This window comes from Cottoperca gobio, chromosome 6 (assembly GCF_900634415.1).
Source record: "Cottoperca gobio chromosome 6, fCotGob3.1, whole genome shotgun sequence".
NCBI classification, from domain to species: Eukaryota; Metazoa; Chordata; class Actinopteri; order Perciformes; family Bovichtidae; genus Cottoperca; species Cottoperca gobio.
In genome coordinates this window covers 10689822-10714382 of record NC_041360.1, presented here as the reverse complement: position 1 = coordinate 10714382, position 24561 = coordinate 10689822, and the positions used below count along the sequence as shown (strand labels likewise).

The 24561-nt window shown below is 41.2% G+C and overlaps 1 protein-coding gene across 1 annotated transcript in view; it reads right to left on the bottom strand.

The window, feature by feature from the left end:
- Positions 1 to 24561, bottom strand: part of b4galnt4a (beta-1,4-N-acetyl-galactosaminyl transferase 4a) — a 136993-nt gene that overhangs the window by 19329 nt on the left and 93103 nt on the right. Inside the window, 2 exon segments of the mRNA XM_029434120.1 lie at positions 4642 to 4720; positions 18091 to 18158. Coding sequence (XP_029289980.1) covers positions 4642 to 4720; positions 18091 to 18158 — 147 coding nt within the window.

The window sequence follows — 24561 nt, the reverse complement described above, 5'->3', positions numbered from 1 at the left end:
TCCACTCATATACATGACCTTTGGAATGAAGGTGACAAAAGACAAGGGCAAATTAAAATATCATCTCACAAAAGACCATATGGCGGCTTCATCTTAATCTGGGATCTTAAAATGCGCGTCAAAATTTTAATAAAAGTAATGTATGGGAGGAGCGAAGCAAATATGTGCATGGTAATGATCAAGAGCTAGGTAAATGAGATGAAAAGGACCATAAGAAAAAGTTAAAAGTGGGAGAAAAAGGCATTTGAAACAATAAAGGGGAACGCAGTAAGAATCGCAAAAGTCAACCGAGTCACAAAATACGACACCGTATGTCGGAGAGTGGCTGAACTAAAGTCAACCCTAAAAGGTGTTGAAGTGGTAAAGAAACTAAGCAAAAGCTGAATTATTTCTGAAGTAAAACTGCACACACAATATAGTTTAACAGCTGGCTCCAGGTCGCACGGGCCACTACTGATTTATATTGAGGAGGGAAAGCATGAGGCAGATGTTGGGAGGCCTGTGTGTGTATGGTTGTGCCTGAGTGAATGCCCCCATGTGTCCGCAGGGGTGTGTGTGTGTGCATACATTGGTGTGTGTAATAATTGGTTGGCAGTTTGAGACTTGGTCTGGCAGGAGTGATAAAACAGGGCTATTAAAGTCCTGCATTTAAATCCAACACCCATGCCTCTCCATAAAGTTGCCATTACTAATTAAGGCGGGACTTTCTTCTCTTCTTTCTCCCACTCCCTCCTCCTCTCAATCACACTGTTTAATGGCCGACACTTTCCTTCACTCTGTCACATGACGAAGAGACGTTTTCCATTAGGCCAGTGGAAAGGTCCTGTGTGTCACTGACAAAGATCCAGATGACATTTAAGAAACTCACTCAGTCTTCTGTCATCTCATGTAATCCATTTTAAAAAACAGTCATCACCCTAAAGAGAGTTTATTAGAAGCTAATTGAAGAACAACACTATGCTGGAGCGTAGTAGTGGAAAGGTTCAGTCAGAGTGTAGGTTTAGCAAGTTGCCTTCTCATCCTTACAACTCAGCTCCTCATCCATTGGCGTACATACAAATGCAGTTGTTTCCATCCCCTTGAGAAAGGCACAGTGTTCTCCTAACCTGTCCCTTCCTGTCTCTCTAAAGCTGTTTATGTTCCGCCTTCCTGCAGCAATTCTCCCTAATTCCTTCACACGGTGGAAAAGAAAGGGTCCAACACAGAGAGAACAAGGCTTCCCTTTCTTTAGTTCCTTGCCAAAAGGTAACTTTCAGACTGCGCTTGTGTACAATCTGATATTTACACCCTCTTGTTTCTTTATAACAAGCACTGCTGAACAAATGCTTTCCCAGAGGAACAGCCCACCTTTGGCCATGCAATCACAGCTTGGCACAGAACACAGAGGAAAGAGCTGTGAATCCACGCTATCTGCTCTTTAACAAAATGAGTGCCTGGGTTTCTGCGGATTTATGTGAGCCCTGGGCTGATGCTGTTGTGGGTCGGTCACGGTAAATCTGCTATTTTTGTCAAGGTGTGAAATGTATTCTGCTTCTAAATCACACACAGGGGCCTTACTAAGACAACACAGTGTACACACATGCACACATTCCCGCACACTATCCTGCATGACTCTTATACGCTTCATTAAATTGTTTCTAGTAGTACAAACCCACTTTGATGGCCGAGAGAGAGAGAGAGAGAGAGAGAGAGAGAGAGAGAGAGAGAGAGAGAGAGAGAGAGAGAGAGAGAGAGAGAGAGAGAGAGAGAGAGAGAGAGAGAGAGAGAGAGAGAACATAAGTAGACTGGTAGACATAATCACATGAATATAATTATATGAATATAATACAGAAGTATTTCATACAAAGGCCTCCAGTTCACACCCTGTACATATCCTTCTGTCCTCTTTCCTTATTCTGTCTCCTCTACTTGTTTTTGGCAGCTGTGTTCATTCGGTCTTTGTGCTTAGATCAAGCCAAATGGCTCTGATTAAGAGACCAACACCTTTAGTTTCAATCTGAACTGCTAGTGCAAAAGAGTGCGCACATTTTATTGGTTTCCCCTTTTATGATCGACATTATTGGCAACTCTGCAGTTCCCCCTATTCTACGGGTCGCTTTATCGTCTTTCAGTTCATTGTCTCGGTTGCGACAGGCTGCAACTTTATTGTTTTGGCTCCCTTTCTCCATTCTTATCAATCCCATGCCGTTTTTTGTGAGAAAGCTATGATACACGCATAACTATACACACTACTTGGCGAGCACCAAACGGCAGGCAGACAAAGTTTGTGACTAAAGAGCCAGATATTTTCCTCAGGAGTTGGTAGAAACCAAAACAACTTGCGTTGTGGCAAACGTTGAGCCAGATTCAACAATATTGAAAGATGATCGTGCATGTTTCTTTTTCTGAGACCTCAGCACTGAGACACCCACTGTGCCAACGTAGTTGTCTCATTGAAATGAATGAGAAAAGTGCGTTTTTTGGTCTGAACACGGCCTACAACCTGCAGAGGTTCACACCATCTAGCCCCAGGCCTTCACCCTCCACACTGGTACCAGATGTATTTTTCTGCTTTTATTGAATTGCATCTCGCCAACTCAGTCTGTTTGTCCCATACAGACGCTCTCTAAATAAAGTTTAATTTGTTTGCCACTGGGATGTGGCCGTCACGGGCTGTAATTTATTAGTCACACTTGCACATTTTTAGCAGAATATTCATAACACACCCACATCAACAACCCACAACATCCCGCAGCAACAGTATAGTACTTGGGAGACCTGCCACTGACATGGTCATTTCATACAGCCTGTGTGAAAACACTGTCATAGGTAGTTACCAGCTGACTGTGCCTATTCACCATTATCAAGCTAGACTGGAGGCCCAAGTGTCAGTATGGTATCGTTGTAAAGTAGATGCATGCCTCCCTCTCTCTCACAGAAACACTCACACTCACACACAGTCCTCCGCCTACATCTCATCGGGTTCACGTGTGATCCTCTTGGCATCGCAGAGCTATCAGAGTTCAGCGTGGTGCTCCTCACATCACCCTGTCAACTCCTCTCTTAAAACTTCAGAAGCTCCAGAAGCAGCCACTCTGAGCTGAATAACACAGAAGAGACTCAAAGTTTGAGACACAAGAAACACACAGAGAAGAGCACAGGAGGGCGGGAAAGTGTGGCCAAGGTGAAAGACAATGAAGTGAAGTTATGAAACAGGTGGGGAAAAAAACAAACTAAAATATGACAGGACAGTTAAGTATATAAAGACCCAGGAAGAAACTAACAAGAACTAATAGGAAGACAGAGAGACAGAAGCAAAACATCATTAACCTTCAGGGTGTAAAAATGACACTGAAGTTTTATGAAAGAAGAGAAATTCCAGCAGTACTGCAGCTGCTCTGCTGATGATGATGGTGGTCACCATGATGGCGATAACCCGGAGCTTGTTAAGAGACTCATTCCACACACACAAACCAGTGATCTCTTTTTTTCCATCTGGCCTCCCACTCAAAGAACAGGCTCACACGAGGCGTGTGGGCTCTCGTTTGAAACTTCATCTCGAAATTAAGCCCCACTCATCTCTGAGCTTTGCCTGAGGTGCAGAACACCACTACTGAGAGAGAAATGGTGCAGAGGAGAGTCAAAGCGAACAGGGAGAGAAAACGCAAAGTTAGAGAAGAAGAGGAAGTACAGAACAAAGATAAAGACAGAGAAGAAAAAAACAATGGGAAGTGTCGTGGGAGAGTAGGATGGAGGAGAAGAGGGATGAAAGATGGAGGAATAGAAAGAAGATAGAAGAGAAATAGTAAACCCTTTCGTAGGGAAAGGTCATTCTGCATTCAGATTTGATCAGGTGAGAACATGGAAACATCTGTCACCAGCTCAGCCAGCGCCTTGACACTGTTATACGCAGGGCGTGAAAACCACATACAGATTGTCAGCCAAAGGTGAAAGCTTTCTCAAGACAGGTACAAGCATTTCCATATGTTAAAGGGAGGGTGTGGATTTTTTTGAAGTCGGGTTGTATGAGGTACTTATCCATAGTCAGCGTATTACCTACAGTAGGTGGCGGTCGGCACGCCTCCAGTTTAGAAGCACGGAAGCAAAGCGATGTACTGCTGTGGATGGGAATTTCCGCAAAACATATTTTAGCCACCTAAAAGAAAGACCTACCAAAAAAAAATCCATATCAGTTTTAATGTACGCTATATTTAGAATATTTTCACTGCTTTAACTTCCCATAAGACAGTCTATGTGTCCAACAGGGAACTGAAGGCGTTCTCTACGCTCTCCCGTGTTTTACCCAATAGAGTCTGGAGTCTATAGAGCATAGATGGACATAACAGCTTCAGTTTTCCATTGGACAGGGCGGCCTGACGGCAAGGTAAAGCTGATCTGATTCTAAAGAAAGTGTACACTTAAACTAATATAGATCATTTTTTGGTGGGCCTTTCTTTTAGATGGCTAACATCCTGGTTCCTGACATCCCCGTCCACAGCACAAAATCGTTTTATGTCTGTGTGACAGTACCTCATACAACCCTACTTTAATGAATGCTAACTATCCCATGTCAGCTAGAATGACATGAAGGAGGGAAAAGAGAGGCAGACAGAGAGGCAGAGTAGAGGAAGTGAGCTCGCATGATCGGATGGGTCCACTTACCCCAACCTCCACGTGATCCGAGCCCTTGTCATCCTGCTTGTGGAGGATCTCAAAGTAATATCGTCTGGATGAGATTAGGCTGAGGGGAGAGAGAGAGAGAGAGAGAGAGCTATTGTTAGATATTTGATGCTGATGAAAAAAAAAAGCAATCTGTCTTCTATAATAATCCACTGCAGCTCCTTCCACCTTAGGTTCTCTCTCAGCGACCCACGCTTATGAAAACATACTGACTGCATTGTGTGGAGAGTGAGGCCTACCAGAAACACAACTGTGAGAAATGTTGGGTCACCAAAAATAAAAGGTATACCAGGGTTTAATGACACTGCAGTGAAATAAGGTAAACAGTTTGACTTTTAGAGCACAGAATAGTCATAAAAACATATGTCAGCTTGACCGGAGAATAGACAGGTTAATCAGCCTCCAAAATAAATCTGTGCCATAGGCAAAAAGGGACAGCAGTGAGTCAGGATATATCAGCCTGGGGTCCTGAATAAAACTCTCCTTCTGAGACGGTAAAGAACAAAATCGATGCTCCACATAAATCAACATTTTACACTTAGCCAGGCTCCAGTGTTTCTCTGAAACCCCTGGTTAGACTGAGTAAAAATCTGATTTGAAGTTTTTACTGCGCATGTTATTCCCTGCACTGATGAAATGCACACACCAAGCGACAATGCTGTTTTTCCTATCAAAAACACATCTCGGATAATAGGCCAGCATCTGCTGCGGAATGAGAGACACCCGAGCAATGCTCCACACATCATTAGCTCTCAAATGACACACATACAAAGTTAAACACACACACACACACACACACACACACACACACACACACACACACACACACACACACACACACACACTGTTGGGCAGTGCATAAAATCATGTTTTTGCATATATACATGTAAAGTACACATCTTCGGTGTATACTTTCACTGTTTGTCAAAGCGTGTGCATAGAAAAGCTTTTCTTTTAAGGATAAAATGGCACTGCTTCTTTGTAAATCTAATTCCATTCATAAACAAGATCACGTTGATTCTGTTTGCTGCAGCCGGGTAATTTGTGAAACATTTGATCTCTGAACTTCGGAGTCATTTGACTCCTCCATTTCCATGTGCTCTGATCCAATAAGATATGTGAAAGCTTTGCTCTTTTTTTATTGTTCATTTCTGTCTTTGTTTTCGTTTCCTGTGCTTTGTGATGGTCCCCTTTATCTCTCCTGCCTGTCTCCTCAAACAAACACAAGCTCATCTTCTTTGATGAAGTCTGTGTTGAATTGAAAATAGCCCTACGAAAACAGAAGATGCCAGGAAACAAATTCCCAGAGCCCAAGTTGACATTTTAAAAAGGTGATTATTTTGTCCAGCCAACAGTGAAAAACCCGAAGAGACAAGCAGACACATCCCTACATTTGAGAAGCCAGAGCCAGCCGGGGTTCGATATCAGCAGGCCTCTCACGATAATTACATTATGGACTCATCGTACGACATATGGACATGACCTTGACCATTTTTGCTGACCTCGATATTGGCCGTTGTGTTTACATACGTGTTTGTTTTGTGTGTCACCAACATGTAAACATGTGTTTTTGCTGCCATTACTTTGTTAACAGCCCGAGAGACCGTTTTATTTATGTTTCATTTATTAGGATATTTTTGCCACATTCCAATTCCAATGTCTGAATATTCTTAAGAATTAAAAGTTTGTTACTTTGTTCTCCAACACATTTTAATACCTGTCCTGTATTTTTATCTCCCTTGTGTTGTTCTGGAAATGTTTAGTTTTGTCCGTTGTCTTGCAATATATAAATGACGGAGTCGTTGCTTCAGCCTGGTCACCATAAACATGAGCAAATTACAGTTACAGAATAGACTTATTTGGAAGTGTGTTTGTGTGTGTGTGTGTGTTTTGTGTTCTTGATGTGGTTGACCAAGTTGAAAGGAAAGGACAAAGGCTGAAGGGGGACAACTGCCGTCGCATCATCCGACTACCCAGCGTTCTGTAACCAATAAATCACTGCAGGTGCAGGAGAGCAGTGACAGTGTGCTAAGGTCACTCTCTCATGAATAGGGAACATCTCTCTGTGCAGCTGCTGAAAACGGCACTCAGCGAACCTAAGTGCCACTTTCGACTACTGGCACCCTGCTTGCCCTTTCCCATGTGATTCTAACATTACGCCAAATCAGACTTCAATCTGAGGAATATAAAAAATGTTACTTTGCATTCACCTCAAACAAATCGCAATCATTAAATTGAATTACATCAGATAAAAAGGTTACTGATTATAATGAATATGTGGGGAAAATTAACAATAGGAATCATCTTAACCAGAGTACTGAGGGCAGGATTGTGTCTATAGTGAAATATACAGTAATGTATCTCTATACTACAGAAAAAACCCAACTGGTTAGCAAAAACAGACATTTATTGGAAAATTGAATCTCATTTTAGTTTGACGTGCCTTTTAACATCAAAGTGATATTTTTTGGCGGTCTTAGTTCATTGAGTTCCTGTCCCTGAACAGACGACTGGAGATTTTTAGGGAAATTGGTACATTTCCTGACCAGTCATTAGATATTTCAGCCCATAATCTGACTCCATCTGGAGGATAATCTAATGTCGGAGCTGAGAGGATGCAGTCTGCCGCCACAGTGTTTCAGAGTCAGTCTGATATACAATCACAGATGGATGCACACTTAAAATAAACAACAATTGTACAGATATACACAGAAAAATGCATCCTCGACATAAAAGTGTCTGTCAACATTTGAAGATCTCTTTTTTTCTAGCCCCTTGCCAATCTTGGAAAAAACTTCAGCAGTGACAGATTGGAATCTGAGCCAATACAAATCTGTTTACCTGTTATAAGATGCCAGATAAGAGAACACACACACACACACACACACACACACACACGCACACACACAGCAGATAGCAGGCCTTTAAAAGAAGTGGAGGAAGATGGAGACAAACAAAAGGATCACATCACAGTGAGAAACAGAGATGGATAAACAGAAGAAGACAGCAGAAATTCTAAATCCTACTCACTAACATATCTAGCTTTTATTTAGCTACTTCCTTTATATTTTCTCTTTGTTATGTCAGGGTATTCATGTGTGCTAATTCAGTAGCAATTGTATTTTTGGTTGATGCAATTGAGTTCCTCTGTGGAAGTGAGACATTTGTTGATTCATTGTCTGCTGATATACTGTATATACGTGTTTCCCTTTTATAAGCTTTATGTCTTGGTGTGCAGAAGACCGATATTCTTTGGGAAAATTAAAGATGGATATCAATTGTGATAGTCCAAATAAATATATTGTCAGAGACAAATGAGAAAGATAGAAGGGAAATTATTTCATTAAAAAAAGTGAATGTGACAAAAAATACTTTTTTTCAAGATCTTCACTCTATCCAAAAGTAATCTATTAAACTGAAGGACTGAAGATAACGGAAAGACGCGTTGCATGAGTCTGTGTGTGTGTGTGTGTGTGTGTGTGTGTGTACTGGTCACACCAGTCTCCCTGTGACGGATGCAGAGAAGTGCTCCGGTTGAAAGAGATGAAGAGACAGAGAGACAGGTGGAGAGAAAGATCAAGGAGGATCGATGCATAGCAAATGAACAGGATAGGGAATTAGAAATGCTTTCTGTATCATAAAATGAAAAAATAGATTACAGTGAATATCGCTGAGGCGTTATTTCATCCACAATGCCGTGCCAGAAGAGAGAGGGGGAAAAAAACACAAGAGAGCAAGTGAAGGGCAAATGAGAGATGGAAGAGGAAAGAATAGCTATTAGCGTGTGACTCAGAGGATGAGTAGAGGACACAAAACAAGAGTCTAATTGCCTGACTAATTGGAGTCTTTGTATCCAGTTTCCCTTCATTGGGCTGAACGGATAGAGACAGACAAAGGAGCTTGGCTGGGCTGGATAACACAAGACGGGACTTCTTGGAGCTAAACAATATTCCGAGAGTATCATCCAAAGTCTGCTGGATTTGAAGTATGAAATATTTATTTGGCATGAACGTATAGAGAGGGTGTTTTTTTTCTTTTTCTGCTGAGTGACAAACTCCTTTTATGAGCGTCTCAAAGAAAACTGTTGTACTGCTGGTTTGTCTAAAGAAATATAGAAAAGCTTGGGTGCACAAGACCCTGAAGGCCGACAGATAGATTGACACACACACACACACACACACACACATACACACACACACACACACACACACACACACACTCAGTATTACTAACCTGGTTTGCAGACTGTCCTTGGTAAATACCAGTCCTCTTTCTCTTAACTTCTCCTTCATCTCAGCTTTCTGCCCGCCAGCTACAGCAATTTCCTGATTCTACTTTTCCAGTATCTCCTCTTTTGTCCAAGTCAATTTCTCATTAATGTTATCTGACTGTCACCCCGTCCCTGTCCCTGTCTCTCTCTCTCTCTCTCTCTCTCTTGCCAGATTTCTCCCTCTCTAATACCCACAGGTGGCCTTTAAATAAAAGACTGTGCTCGGCGAGAGCTCTCCTCTCGACTACATTAATGATACCAGTGTTTAGAGGTGCCCCAAGGAGACGCACAAACTTCACTTTTCTCCCCTCGCGCTCTCTCCCTTCTTCACTCCATTTCTCATGCATTCCTCTAATCCATCAGAGAGCTATCACGCTGCACTTCCCTGCAGCCTCAATAAATCCTCTTTCTTCCATCCCCTCCCTTCACTTCGTCCCCCTCTGCTCTCCTTCATCCCCCTGCTCTTTCCCCGTCTCTCTTCTCCTGTATCTTGTCCGTTGCTTCTTCCAAAGCTTCTCTTCTTCCCTATCTACGGCGTCCAATTCCCCTATATGTAATTATCTAATATAGCATTACAGCAATACTATCTTCAATGCTTTTTCTTCTCTCTTTCTTACTTTGATTTTGCATTAACAACACTCCTCTTCTCCTGCTACTGGCCTGAATGTCTGGATATGTGAAGAAATTTTGTTTCTTACAATGCATTACTCTCATGAGCTTTGTGTTTGTTTGTGTTGGTCTATGAAGCACATGCTCTTTTCATCACAGCAAGGTGCAATTACAGTTATTACATTACATAATGGTCAAACAATACTAAATGTAAGTCATACATGTTAGAGGTACACAATTATACAGTACATTAGCCATGAGGGAGGATTAAGGGGCAAGGCCAGCAACCTTTTTGTTATTTTCAACGAATCCTATTAAAAGACCAAAAGCAACATTAAATTGATGCAACACGTATCCAAAAGCCTGATAAAGCCTATTCTTCTGTGCCACAGAGCTCCAATGTTATCCAAAAACACATCAATGAGCAGTGGCTGCGATGTCCTTCATTACAACAAACATGGGAAGTGTAGTTTATTTTGAGCCAATCCAAAACACAGCACACAGTAGTCCCATTAACACTCACTAGTGTAAAGAAAATACACTATTTACTCCCATTTGAGTTTGCTCAAAATCCCCAGCTGTTTAATGAAATTACTGGACCAGTTAAAGAAATCAAACAGTTTGTTTGTGAAAAAAGATTTATGTCTTCAGTAGTAATGAGTGTTTGTGTCATTACTATGTTGAAAGACAAGAGTTTTAATGGCTGTTTGGAAGCATCATATTAGAAAGCAGGGTGAAAAGACGAGATAATGGTTTAAATATGGGCACAGTCTTTCCTAGAAGGCATTTATAGTGTTGTAGTCAGTTGCACACACTTAATGTGACAGAAAGAGTTGTGCAGTGAAGAACGAGAGCTTGAGAGAGAAGTTCGAACACGGTTTACTTCCTCACCTACGCACCACTGGCCAATCATAAAGTGGGCGTGAATGTCGGATGATTGGATTCGGAAAGAAATTGACGGATGCAATAGCTATTGATCTTTTCTCTTGACATCCTTGATATTCACTAAATCACTTTCCAAACAGCTTACATATCCGTTCCCCAGCTGCTCAGGATCTAATTTCTGGGTTTCCTCAGACTGAGCTGACCCTCCGTCATCATTACTGTCTCTAATCGCGTTTGGCTCGAAGCAGCCCTGTGTTACCGTTTGGTGGTACTCATGCATTACTGCCAATCAGAAGTCTGCTATCACAGTCTTTCACAGCTCAAGAGATGCGCATCAACACCCTAAAGACATTCTGATTAAACATACGCCACGGCACACATGAACACGCAGAGACGCACACACTCAAACATAGATTTGTGTCTCAGCAGGCTCCCATCACTCATAGAAACAGATGGCAGAGTGAAGGCCTGAGGGAAGAAAGTGGGGCAGAGAAGTCATTGCAGCTTGCTGGCAAACACTTACATTCTGATTCAACTGCATCAACCAATTACCTTGAGTGGAGAGATGTTGGCATTACGGTTGGTATTCAAACTCAAACACAATCAGGGGTATGTGTCAAACACGGACAGAAACAAACAGACATTCACTCACATGTACGAGAATATATACATATATATGAGATGGTGCAGGTGCAATAGTCCGCTCGTCTCCACTCTCAATCAGTATTCCTATGATTCCATGAGCACAAGTACTATACTTTCCTCTCCCTAAATGCTTGAGTGTCCATGCCAGCTAATAGCCAGCAGTGCTTAAATGATTCAATTATAGATACTGAGAGATCCCATGGTCATTCTCCACCAGGTTTCCCTCATTGTTGCTGGGAAAGGCATGGTTACCTCTCTCTCTCCAACTATCATCGGCCATTGGAGGTTTTCTGTTATGTCATGTGTATAGAAAACAAATGGGAGCGTTGGCAGTGAGTTAAAAGAATGAAAGGGAAAGAAAGAAAGAAAGAAAAAGGGGAGAAAGTTAAAAGAAGAAAGAAAGGCCTAAAAAAGTAAGAAACGGACGAACACACGTCAACGTGTCCGTGGAGGATCGGGCGTACTGTAAATGTCATTTTTGGCAATTTGTGAACTGAAAGCTGCTCTTTCAAAATGCCAGGTGTGGCATCCCAGAGAACCTTGGAATACACTTCTGCCTTCCCTCCTCGCCACGCCACCGTCAAAGGTCAGCAGCAGCCATTTTTAATTTCAATCATTACACCTGAAGGTGAAAAATCTTGACAGACCATAATCTCATGTTGGAAACCCATCTGCGGAAGCACATGCAGATGAATGCAAACACACAGAAATCATTTTTTTTTGTTGCCTTATGACGTTTTCTTCTTCTTCTTCTTTTTAAATCTGACCTTATTCTCACCATCCCGACTCGATTCAGCTAGCGCTCATTAGTCTCCAATATTTTTTTCAAACAAAATCCCTTCTCATCTTAAATTTGCTGTCAATCATATCCCAGTCTGAGCTGCTCAAAAGGTTCTGAAATGCTTGACGTCAAGCGCGGCGTCAGACTCGGCTCAGTATGCAACTCAGTTTATAGAATTTTAGCAAATGTCAATCTTCCCGGGTGTTGTCTATACAGCCCGAGGCTCAGGTAGCTGTGTCAGAGAGCGGAGGTAGTGTTGACAGGGTTATCTGGGTTCCTCATCCGACTACTTCACTGTCACTCATCAAGCTGTTGTGACAGCAGCTAGCAGGCATTGCCAAACTATCACTTCACAGGTATGAGCCGAGGTGGAGCGAAAGAGTCAGACAGACAAAAAGGGACACTTTCAACCGGGTGCCACCAAAAAGAAGTAGCGTGTTGGTACTTCTTACTTTGAGTCAGTGTATGAATGTTTTAAGGCTTGATGTCGACCAACTAAAGATTATTTTCATCAGTTAATTAATGATACATGTCCAACATTGTTTTAATCCAAACCGATTCAGTTTAGATAATTAAATACCATAAAAATGTAGAGTCCAAATTGAGTCTTTAAATCGCATTTTTTTTGTCTGACCAACAGTCCAACACACACATTTAATTTATTGTGATTATGAAAATGAAAATAGGAGCAATCCTCACAATTAAGAAGCTGGAACAGGCAAATCATTTGTATTTGCGTTTGATAAAAAGATGTACACGATTAATGGATTATCAAAATGATCATTCTACTCATTTATCGCTAATCCCAAATGAGCACGTCACTGAGGCTATAAATGGTTATTTTGACGGTTGTTACTATATTTCATTTGATGAAATGCTTAAATAAATCCTCACACGGATCAATTTCAGTGACATGGAGCCACAAAGGACAGAAAACAAAGTGTTGAGCAAGAGCAGAAAGAAGCTGATAGAGAAAGTTACAGAGAGAGAGACAGCAGGAGAGAAGAAATTGCTACTTCAGAACAAGAACGCAGGCACAACTTCCTTACACACAGACACACAAACACACACTTAATAGTGTGAGTCATTACCTCCAGGTGGTTGCAGCCAGGTGGTGTGGATGGCAACCCGATCTCCCCAACAGGTGTACTGATTCTACTTTCCTGTCCAACCCATCTATTTAAATTGCCACCTAGGATTAACTTTCACACATCACGACAACAGGATGGCCACACCCCACTGTCGGAGCATCATTTCTGTCACCTTTTGAACAGCGTGTGCCTCCGATGTGTGCTGTTGCACTGCGGCATATGCACACAACTGAAAGCGCTTAGCCTCTGCTACTCCTCTTCCCTTTTACAGCTTCAAATTTCCTCCCTAAATGTAAATGCCAGTATGGCGATAGAGGGAGTAAGCCATAGCGAGTTAGTGAGGGACAGTAATAGAGAAAATGAGACGCTAATGGGGAAAATGCAGCTTAGTTTAGATGAGGGTAGAGCACCTGAAAGCTCTAGTTGCAGTCATCCATGATGCAGAGTAACCACAGAGGGACTGCCAACTGGAGGGTGATTTTATATATATATATATATATATATATATATATATATATATATATGGTACAGTATGTGTGTGTGTGTGTGTGTGTGTGTGTGTGTGTGTGTGTGTGTGTGTGTGTGTGTGTTCTGGTTTCAGTAGCCTTTAGATGTATTGTGTGGAGTCCTCCAAGTCCAGTGAACCCCTCAACAACATGTTTCATTCCCTGACAATATGATTCAACCCTGCAGCAGCCATTAGTCACTGTTCTCTCAGCTCTACGGCAGTCGGCTGTACAGCTCCAATGAACCGAGACGTAGAAGTAAACCACAGTCCAAAGCGCGAGAAAAAGGAAAGAAAGTAAATACAAAAAAACAACCTCGCTGAAGTGGGAGTGTCTGTTGTTGTGTTTCATTCTGTTCTCCTCTGTTCAATTACATTTCTGAAGACTGCTCTCTGTTTGGTTGTGTTCCGCTCTGTACCATTCAACTCCATCCTTTTATGCTCCGTTTTTACCTTAGTTGTTATTAATAGTAACACATTAACTGTAAAAGTTGTTTTAAATCGCAGCTTTGTGGTAGAATGGAGTCTGTAAATAGACTCAAATGGCCCTGAACTTATTCTTCAATAACAAATTGCACAGGAGGATCACGCTGCCAAGGGCTAGCCTCATGTGTAATGACTAATCATTTTCAAAGTGGCTTTCCATTCCCACAATGTGTAATAGTGTAATATTATAGAAACACCAAATTTGTTTGGTTGAATTATTTCATCATTTTATCAGGTTTAGAAATCTTTTTATTATTGCTGTACACTTCTTTGTTATTTAGAAATATTCTATCTTGTTCTGTTCTGCAACTGCTAATTTGCTCATTTCAATTCTATCCCATCTAATTTGAAGAATACCTTTTTATGAATGCACAGCGATCAATCCCGCTGCACAAACAATTGGCCACGCTCAGGAGCCTATCAGCTTTGCTATAAGCGAGTGTGACGTGTGTGATGGATGGGTGTCGCTCACTGCGGCAGAGGGAACATGTGGATTATGACAAATAAGATGCCTTTGCAATAAAGTCAACATACACGTGCACATTAATGCACACGAGCACACGCAGAAACATCAAACTAGATTTTGCTTAATTCTCTTAAGCTACACTTTTATAAAATAAAAACAGATTTGACTCAAGTCATCAGCTTCTTCCATCCGTAAAATCCCACAATCTTTCCAACCGTTTCATCTCTGCTACGCGATATTTCACGACCTGACTGTGGAAACATTAATCACTTTATACATCAGGGTAGAAAATATTTCAAAGAGTTGGAGAGAAGGTAGAGGGCAACAATTGGTGCGTATGAGTGTGTAAGGTGATAAATATCTCTGTTGTTTCAGATCTCAGTGGGGTGGAGAGGACGCACCGGAGGCATGTTCTCTGCAACAGCTCTCCTTGAGTGGGCAATTCTATTACCGACAGCGTGACCAAACAGTAGGAAGCTATCCAGCAGTTTCTATACAGATGCAAAATGCATTCATAAAGCCATGCGCACACACATCAACACAAACTCACAAAAAGACACAGTAACAGGTCACAAAATATAAATGTCACACTCATATTACAAAAGTCCTGCATTCAAAATGTTTCTTGAGTATCAGTATATTATATTATTGGATTATGATTTGATGCATTAATGTGTATATCACTTTAACAGCTACTTTTAATTACTTTATGCTGCCAGGTAGCTTGTGAATTTTCCCCAGGGGATCAATAAATGATTGTCTTTATTAAACCTATGATAATGTATCATCAGCATTTATTGGTTGATTATTTTAGTTACTAAAGTTATCAAATAAATGTGGTAGAAAGTTCAATATTAGCCACTGAAGTGTAGAAGTATAAAGTACAAGAAATACTCAAGTACAAGTACCCTCAAAATTGTACAGGACTTGAGTAAATGTTCTTTACACCACAGATTCCTGCGCTGAACAGCCTTTTTAATGTTCCTGTCACATTCTGCCTCCATGCTCGGCTACTGTTATTGTCGGAGAACGTGAGACGCTTGTCGGACCGCAGGAGAAAATGAAAAAACTTGCAGCTGCTTCCTCCTCTTCCTCTCTATTCTTCTTCTTCTACTTAATCTATTGTCATCTCTCTGTGCTCTCTTGTATTCTGGTGTGCCTTCTGTGCTAACCAGGCGCAGCTAATCCTCAACACAGACAGATAGAAACACTTGCCAAAAGGTCAGAGCCTGCGTTCTTTATGGTGTTAATGGATTTTGGGTGTGTGTGTGTGTGTGTGTGTGTGTGTGTGTGTGTGTGTGTGTGTGCCAATGTGTACATTTCAAAGTGAAGCAGAATGTTTAATATATGACTGGTTTCTAAAGAGCATCTAAGATTTTCTTGTGGTTTTATGCATCTTAATAATCCCTCTCAGAATGATTTTAAAAACAGTTATGATGAACCCTTGACATTGGAGCGATGCAATGAGTCAGACTCAATTAACAGCAATGTCAATGTAACACGGTAATCAAAGCAAAGAATATATAGTATGCCATGAGACACATTGACTGAATGACTTCCATCTCGTCTGCTTTTCATAGATTACATTTGCGCTCAGTCTGGCTCGATGTTGGGCACCACTATTTTAACGTAACATGACGACATTTACCACGACTGTCATAACATTTTCATTTAAAAATACATCCGTGGGTAAAACTCCACAAGGAAAATGTTTTGATGCCACCTCTGCATTGCAATTCATAAACCATATCACAATGTATATGATACATCAGGCATCTAGTCCTATTTGGGGTTTTTACTTTTGCTCTGCCAATATGAGAAGTGCTTCTGATTGGTTCGGGTATTCACTTGGATCATTCATCGACTTTAAGCAGAATTGTATCATGATCAAGGCTGAACGATTTGGACATTTGCAACTGTGATATGAATCAAGATTGGAGGGATGATATTTGTATGCGTTGTTATTCTCTTTTTTATTAAAAAAATATTTATTGAAATGATCATGGAGGATCTGTACCAAAACATGTGTTTGTGTCCGTAGAATATGATTTGTCGGCAGCACAACACATCTTATCTCTTATCTTATATATTTTGCCTTTGCGATTTGGTTATTGCACTAGTCCATATTAGTCTGATTAATTGTTCAATCTAATCATGATGATATGATCACATGATGTTCTTCAATTGAAAGATTCTGAAGAAGTTGCAATTCAAACAAGAGGCTTTTGTTTTACACAGAGGAACAGCGTGGTGTCATATTATGCAGTGGACAGCTCATCCCAGCTTGTATTAATTTGTCTTGTTGTGATACATATCAATATCCCATATTACCATATTGATTTAAACCCTATCCCCAAGCCCCAGAACGCTCTTTTGACCACTAGACGTTTCAGTCATGATAAGAATAATTGAGAGTGAAAATGACATTGTATCCATCATCCACAGCTTTTGAAGAAAGGCCTAGCTGTAAATACTCATTCAACATTAGCAAAACAGTTTTCTCTTTTTATTTCTTGTGTCCATTTATCATCCAACTTGTACTGGTCTAGAAGTGCTATCATATTCTGAACCTTCACTAAAAACACCATTGGCAGTGTGTGTGTGAGTGTGTGTGTGTGTGTGTGTGTGTGTGTGTGTGTGTGTGTGTGTGTGTGTGTGTGTGTGTGTGTGTGTGTATGTGTGTGTGTGTGTGTGAATAATTTAAGCCAGCACTCTACATCTTCATCCAATCAGGCAAATGCGGGAACCCAAAGGAATGGGAGCACCAATTCTTAGGATCTCTTCTCTTGCTGCATAATCGTATCAACTTAACAATGACTGCAGAAGCAAATTGACTGCAGATCAGTGCTAATATTAAAGGGTGCGTTAATGCGAGCAGTTCCCAGCAATTAGGGAGAGAGATGTGTTGAATCTGAGAGGAGACGATAGGGTAATACAATCTCATCTCACATTTAGAGAGAGAGAGAGAGAGAGAGAGAGATAGAGAGAGAGAGATAGAGAGAGAGAGAGAGAGAGAGAGATAAGAGAGAGATAGATAGAAAGAGAGACAATATATAGAAATAGCTCTACGTACAAGAGAGAGACGAGAGCGAGAGAGAAGATAAAAGATTGATGCGAGATATCCCTCTTATCTCTCGTCTCTTCTCTCCTCTCTCCCTCTCTCTCGCTACTCTCCCTCCCGCCCTCCCAGCCTTCTCTCCCTCTCTCTCCGCTCTTATAGCTCTCTCCTATTCCCTCCTCCTCTCTCTCCTAGCGATCTCGCCTTTCAACTGTTATGGTCCACCACACCCTTCACACCTGATGAGAGCACTCGAGATATGCTAATTCATACATACATGAAAATGCATGCGTACACACAGAAGAGACACTCCACCTGATCTCCAGTGTCCAGTGAACACTTGAACCATCAATTTCCTCCTGCGTGTGAGCAGTAAAAGCCCTCTGAAGCAATTATGTTATAAAAAGAGGCTGCGGACCGACATGAATTGACTCTACACGGAGCATGATCGGTACAAACTGCTACTTAACAGTTGGAGAGACACTTAACAGCCACAAGACCAGTTCTAAGAGGAGCTACAGTGATGGTGTGTATTTGTGAAGCTTACTGTTCGCTGGTAGCATGGCTTTGTTTTGGACTGGAGAGTGAATTAACTGAGCCGTTAAGAAATGTGTGCGGTTGTCATAGGTACTTACTGCACAGACTTGGAGGACTGGGACCTGAACTTGCTGAACTCGCCCGGAGCGGTCCACTCTGTACCCAGCTGCAACACACAAGACAGGAGACACAGATCAGAGCGAGAGTGAGAGAAAGAGAGCGCACAAGTGGGGGAGCAGGGGACAAGAGCGGCACAGGAAATGTTCAAGGACAGTTTGCAACTGAAGAGTTCCGCACTGAAGAATTCATCTTAGAAATCAACTTTGAGAGATAAAAACAGATTTGATTTGTAGGCACTGAAAGTGTCCTGTCTGTGTGTCTGTGTGTCTGTGTGTGTGTGTGTGTGTGTGTGTGTGTCTGTGTGTGTGTGAGAGAGATTTAGGGTGTACCTGACTAAGAATTTACAGCTCATATGTATAAAAAATAGTCTATATATATTGATTTATTTGGAGAAACCAAGCAATTACAGGTCAAATGAGACATTCAGCACCCCGTATAGCCCGAATGGAATGATCTTTTGTTTTCACACTGTTTCCCGCCACTGCGACGATTCGACTGCGAGATTGGCAGTAAAATCAGGCTCCCTTGATTGAATTTTCAAATAGATGTGATCCTGCTTCCCTGGTTATGATAGCACAGCAAATGAAGAGTAATTGGGAAAACAAGATAATATGTCCCTGAGGCAACAGGTAGAGTCAAGCAGGATTCTGGTTCTGTAAGGGAGTACACATGAGAGCTAAAGGCTATAAATAGACAGAAATTCAGGAAGATCCATTCCCTGCCAATACTGAGCCTAAGAAGCCGGCTCATGCCGACTCTTGGGGCTCCCGTTTAAGCCCTGTGGTTGAATCAACTCCTATTCATTTCCGCAACAAGCCAACGGCACTAATTAGGGCCCTTGCTGCTGCTGATCCATTATGAAGGAATACTACTAAGATCATAGCGGGTATGCCTTTAATTGTTTGTGCTAGACACACTTCTGGGTTGCTGGTCAGATAACATTGGGGTGTGTGGTGTCAACACATCACAAGAGCCTTTCAGCTTGTAAATAGCTGCTGATCCTCACTCTGGGTATACACACTGTTTGCACAGAGTGCAGCACACGCCGTAACACACACCTACAAGATAATGACACACACACATGAAATGGCAATTGTACAATGGTACCTCTGAACGTGTTGGCTGGCATTAGAAGAGAGCCCCTTATGAGAAGAGAAAACCTAAGAAAAAAACAGGCAGTCATTTCTGTCCAAAACCAACCTGGCCCCTGGCAGTGCTTAAGCCTCTGAGAGACTCTGTGAAGCATTTGGCTGGAGAGGAGGAGGACACAATGTGCGCTACTGTGCCTTCACTCTGAAGCCCACAGCACGCTGCTGCTGTAGTACATTTCCACACCAACAGTTTCCCAACATATTCCCCGTCCGGCACAGGAGGAATGGTAGAGGTTAAATCACCGGGAGACAATATTTAAATGTAAAAGTGAGTAAAGTAATAGATTAAGTTCACTGAGCTAAACTTCATTTACTAAGTTTACATTTAAGATGAAAACTCTTCTTCTTTCAACCTGTACACGTCGAGGTGAAGTTGACAGATGTTGGAGAATGGAGTGGAGAGCACTCAAATGATGTGATGCAGATATGGTTTTACACAGTTAATGGTTCGTGGACAACTTGCAACATTGGATATATTGGATATAAGACATTAAGCTATGCTAGTTTAGTTATGTAGCCCTTAGTCGCTAGCACAACTGAGAAAGTTACTTCTTTCTAACTCCACACCCCAGATTGGTGTTATTGGTACACCAGAACACAAACTTGCATTTGTTAGCCTAGCTACACATTTCACTTGTCAGTCCCTCTCCTAATGTCATGTGTGTTGGCTGGTTTTGTATGTTAGTGGGGAAACAATGTGGCTCAGCTTTAATGCTGCTATGCTAAAGTCAGGCTTGTGACTTCTGCAACATTTGGCATTTGGAGACCAGTCGGCTCAGCAAAACATTATTAATGTACAATTATATCCGCTTGTTAATACACCAACACTGAAACCTTTTATCTGCTTTAGTCACAAAACTCATTTAAGCAGCCTCGACTGCTTTAAAAGTGTTCATTATGTTTCGTTCAGCTCTTACGGACTTACTGCAGGGAAGACTGCAGAGAAGTGCAGTAGAATCTCATTTAACCTCAAAATAAAGATAAGGTCTTTGTCACTGCAAAGTGCAGTTGGTTTCTTTAGAGCAGCAGCAAACCTTTAGTGAAAGTTAACTTTGACAAATCATAGCTGAATGGAATAACAGAACTTTAAAATCTTTCACAACAGAGGAGAGCAGAGAAAAAAGAAGCTGAGACTTAACTTTGAACTGAGTATAAATGGGAAACTTAGGAGACAATAGTGTTGACAATGTCTCTGTAGTTACTGTACTCACATGTTTATATTTTCCCTGTGAGTGAATTGTTTTCTCTGGAAAGAGATGTTGTTCAGATGATAAAAGAGAGTGATCACACAGCAGAGACAGCACTGCAAAAATATTCATCTGGGCAAGTCATGTTATCTAGTGTTGATTCTAAATCTTTCTTTTACAATATTTTTGAAATAAGTAAAACAAATCTGTGCTGAGGCAGACAACATGGTCATTTCAGTTGTTTCCAAAGCAAATGCAAATCCAACTTCATCAGAAAAGATATCAACTCATTTAAAGAACATGAAGGTAAATGTCATGTTTAGAAGGTTATTAATTCAGAAAATGATGCTTCTGGTCAGTAGAATTAAAGAGGATTACGACTTTCAATTTACACAAGACCCTTTTCACCTCTAAAGTCTGACTTCCTCATTTATAATGCTACATACAAATGAATCTTGTTGCACAATAAAATGGCAAATTATGTGCACATGTTTGTGATGCAAACACATGCAGCACTTCTTTCCCAGTGCAGAATTCATACAGTAGCTCATGTATCCATTTCCTTCAAGTGAGTCTGTCAGCTCTGTAAGCTGTAAATTGGAGGGTTGTAAAATACATACAGTAGGTTCACACAAAGAAGAAAACAATTAGTGTCAAAGAGCAAATCACATTCTAAAATTAAAGGTTATTTTTCTCTTTTCTTCCTTGTCAGCTGGTTATTCAGCTGTACGTGAACAATGACAGGATCAAAGTCATTGTTACAAGGACAAAATACGTGCAGTGGCTCAGCTTTCCCATGAAATGCACATGCAGTATAGACATGTGAAAACACACACACACACACACACACACACACACACACACACACACACACACACACACACACACACACACACACACACACACACACACACACACACACACACACACACACACACACACACACAGACATGATTTCCCACTGAACGATGAGTCATTGCTTATTGAGAGCACCATCTCCTCACCAGAGTAGGAGGGAGGTAAATCAGAAAGCAAGCAGCCAGGGAGTCATGAGGGGCAACGCACACTTCTTTATATCACATCTTAAAACACTCCCCCTCACTGACATATTGTCCTTATTTGTTTCAACTTCAGAGAAATAAGGCAAACTTTGGGACCACATTTCTCAAACTTAAAGCAGACATACACAAACCTTGCTCTAACGTAACCTCTCTCTTTCACACAGACACAAACACACACGCTGGGTGAACTTCACCCACATATGTAGGTACCTCGAGAAAACTCATTTCAGATGGCCACTGGCCCTGAAAGGCTGAAGAATGAAACACAAAACAGGGTCAAGAAATATAAGAAATATGAGTGTGTAATGGAGCTATGAAGACATTACTCTTCTCTCAACTATCAACTCCTTTTCTTCGACGGCCTCTTTTCTTTCTCTCCACATGAGAAGAGAGAAGTAATAGAGAAACAGCTGACCTGTGATATAACTTCAGAGTGCTTTCTTTCTCTTCTTCTGTCTCCCCTTCAATGTGGTTTTTTTTTCCAACTGAACTTGTACTACAAAGTTTGGTGTGAGGGGCGAGGACTGAATATTCTTTCTGGTTGCATTCATGCATGTATTCATTGGTGGTGGAAAACAGAAAAACAGGAAACCTGACATTTGGAGAAATGTTTGAGAGAAGAATGCTAGCATTATGGACACTTTCCATTTAGCCGTGTCCTTGCCATGACACGTGATGTGTCCTGAAATGGAACAGACCCATTATTTATGTTTGTTAGGTACACAGGTGTTGTTCTAATAAAATAATGGCACATTTTTACACTTTGGAAAAAAGCCAATAACTTGAAAATATGATATATTTAATATCAACCGTATATAACGTGTGTATGAAAAAGGAAAAGACACATTGTTTGTCTGTTTGCAATCAGACATGTTGGCATTTCTGGACATGTAATGGCAGGAAAAGCACAGGTGTAACTAATAACATTAATTATAGCTGCTTCCCATTGAGGTGTTCCAGTTTTCGGCTCCTGTTATTGTGCATTGTTAGGGTTCACACATACATGATGTCATTAGTTCCACCAGTGATGTTTTTGCTATGACATGTCAGAATGTCTGCTGTGAATAAGACTATCGAACCTGCTATTTTATATATGATTTAGAGGAACGTTGATAAAGCAGCCACTAACTAGATTAGTAAGGAGAGTAAGAAATATTAAAATAATACATTTCCAAAACATGCATGCATTTATAGTAGGCAAAGTTAAGATAGCTCTTTTTATTTCTTTGAAAAGGCTAGCTGTTGTTTTTGCGAGGTGATAAAAAAACATATATTCGAAATGAAAAAGCAAGGGTTATTTATTAATTGACAGAAAAACACACTGACTGCAACACTTTGACCTCAGTACAGACAACACAGAGTGCTGTCGCTGTCTTAATTGCAACTAGATGTGAAAAGAAAAGCAGAACAGGTGCACTCAGAGCCATAGCATAACAGTCTTTGTTATGATTGTGACCTCAGGGTGCACTCGTCTCATTAAGCAGAAATATGTGGTGACTCCAAGTCGGATCATGTCGACATTGTTCACGAGATGAAGTTTAGGGTTTGGAATGGTGTTTTTCCCTCCTTCGAGGCGATCACTGATTTTCATTCATTTTAAAATCAACCTGCAGATACTTCAAACTGGCTCGAGGTCTGGTAATTCATCACAATTATCCTCATGTCTGGATGGTTTTACAGCTGTTAGAGTAGTTGGAATCAAACGTTCTGCACACACTAATATTAATAAAAGCAGACATAGACATGCTGCTCGCTGTGATGGATTGCCAAGCAAGTTTAACGCTTTTATCTCGGGGGCATCCATACCTTTTTTTTTTTTTATGTCTATCCAAATTGATTATTAGATGCATGGAGGTTTTAAATTTAGACTTGGAACTTCAACAAAGAATGAAACTTATGATACGCTTGTCATGGTTTTTAATCCAAAATGTGCTATGTGTTATTTTTAGACCTGGCAATAAAGTATTTGAAAAACACCTTTTTTTTATGTCAGACATTATTACTTGTCATAGTAGGTAAAGCACATCTGTTACTAATAGGACAAGACAGTGTGACAGCCAACACGCACAATAGCAGGAAAGCGATGCAACTAAATGGAATTCAGCATTGCAGTGGAGAGAGGCCGAGGCTATCGCCCGCAGGAACTCAGAAGCTCACGCGCAATGCATCCTGGTACATGTAGGCACTGCCGACACGGCTCAGCGAGCAGGAGACCTCAGCTTCCTCGGTCAATATACCACACACTGACGAATGAATGGTCTTAATTGACGACATTTATCATCAACACTGATTGGACATCCACATAAAAGGTGGCAAAAAGGTACACTTCCCTCACCCAGTTTCCTGCGCAGCTCTGTCTCTTTGTATCTGCTTTTTGAACCAGACAAAATAAGTACCATATCCCCAGATCCTTGCCAATACACAGCCCTATATGACATACATCACTGCCCGCATGTGTCTGCACACAGACATGAACAGCACACCGGTGCATGAACACGCACACGCACAAACGTGCACACACACGCTCTGTCCTACTCATAATGCTCTCTTGATATCAGACAAGCCCTGGTCTGGTTCTGTGGGAAGCTCTGTGGGAAGCTCTGTGGGAGCTGTCAAACATTCTGATTGAAGGAAAATCTCATTACAGATTAGCTGTGGGTACAGAAATATGATTAATGCCAAGGCAGGACTATGGATGATCCTCAGTCATATTAAGTACATTCTTATGTGCACAGATAACGTCCCAGCAGGACTGAGGAGAGTGTTCTTATTAGAAACCCGTATTCCTCCTCCATCACTCTTGACCAGAGCGTGCTTGTACACGTAAGGGGCTGAGCAGAGGAACAAAAGGTGGATTTTGTTTGTGCAGAAGTGTGTGGTTGTGTGTGTTTAAAAGTAACTGCATGAGAACCAGGATTTAAAGGGCTTAGAGAGAGAACCTTTCTATATATGCATGTATGTTTTAGCGCACATGTGTGTGAGAAAGACGGAGAAGACGTCATGAATTTATTAGGATGTCCTGCGGGGAATTAGGAGATATCAATCACATC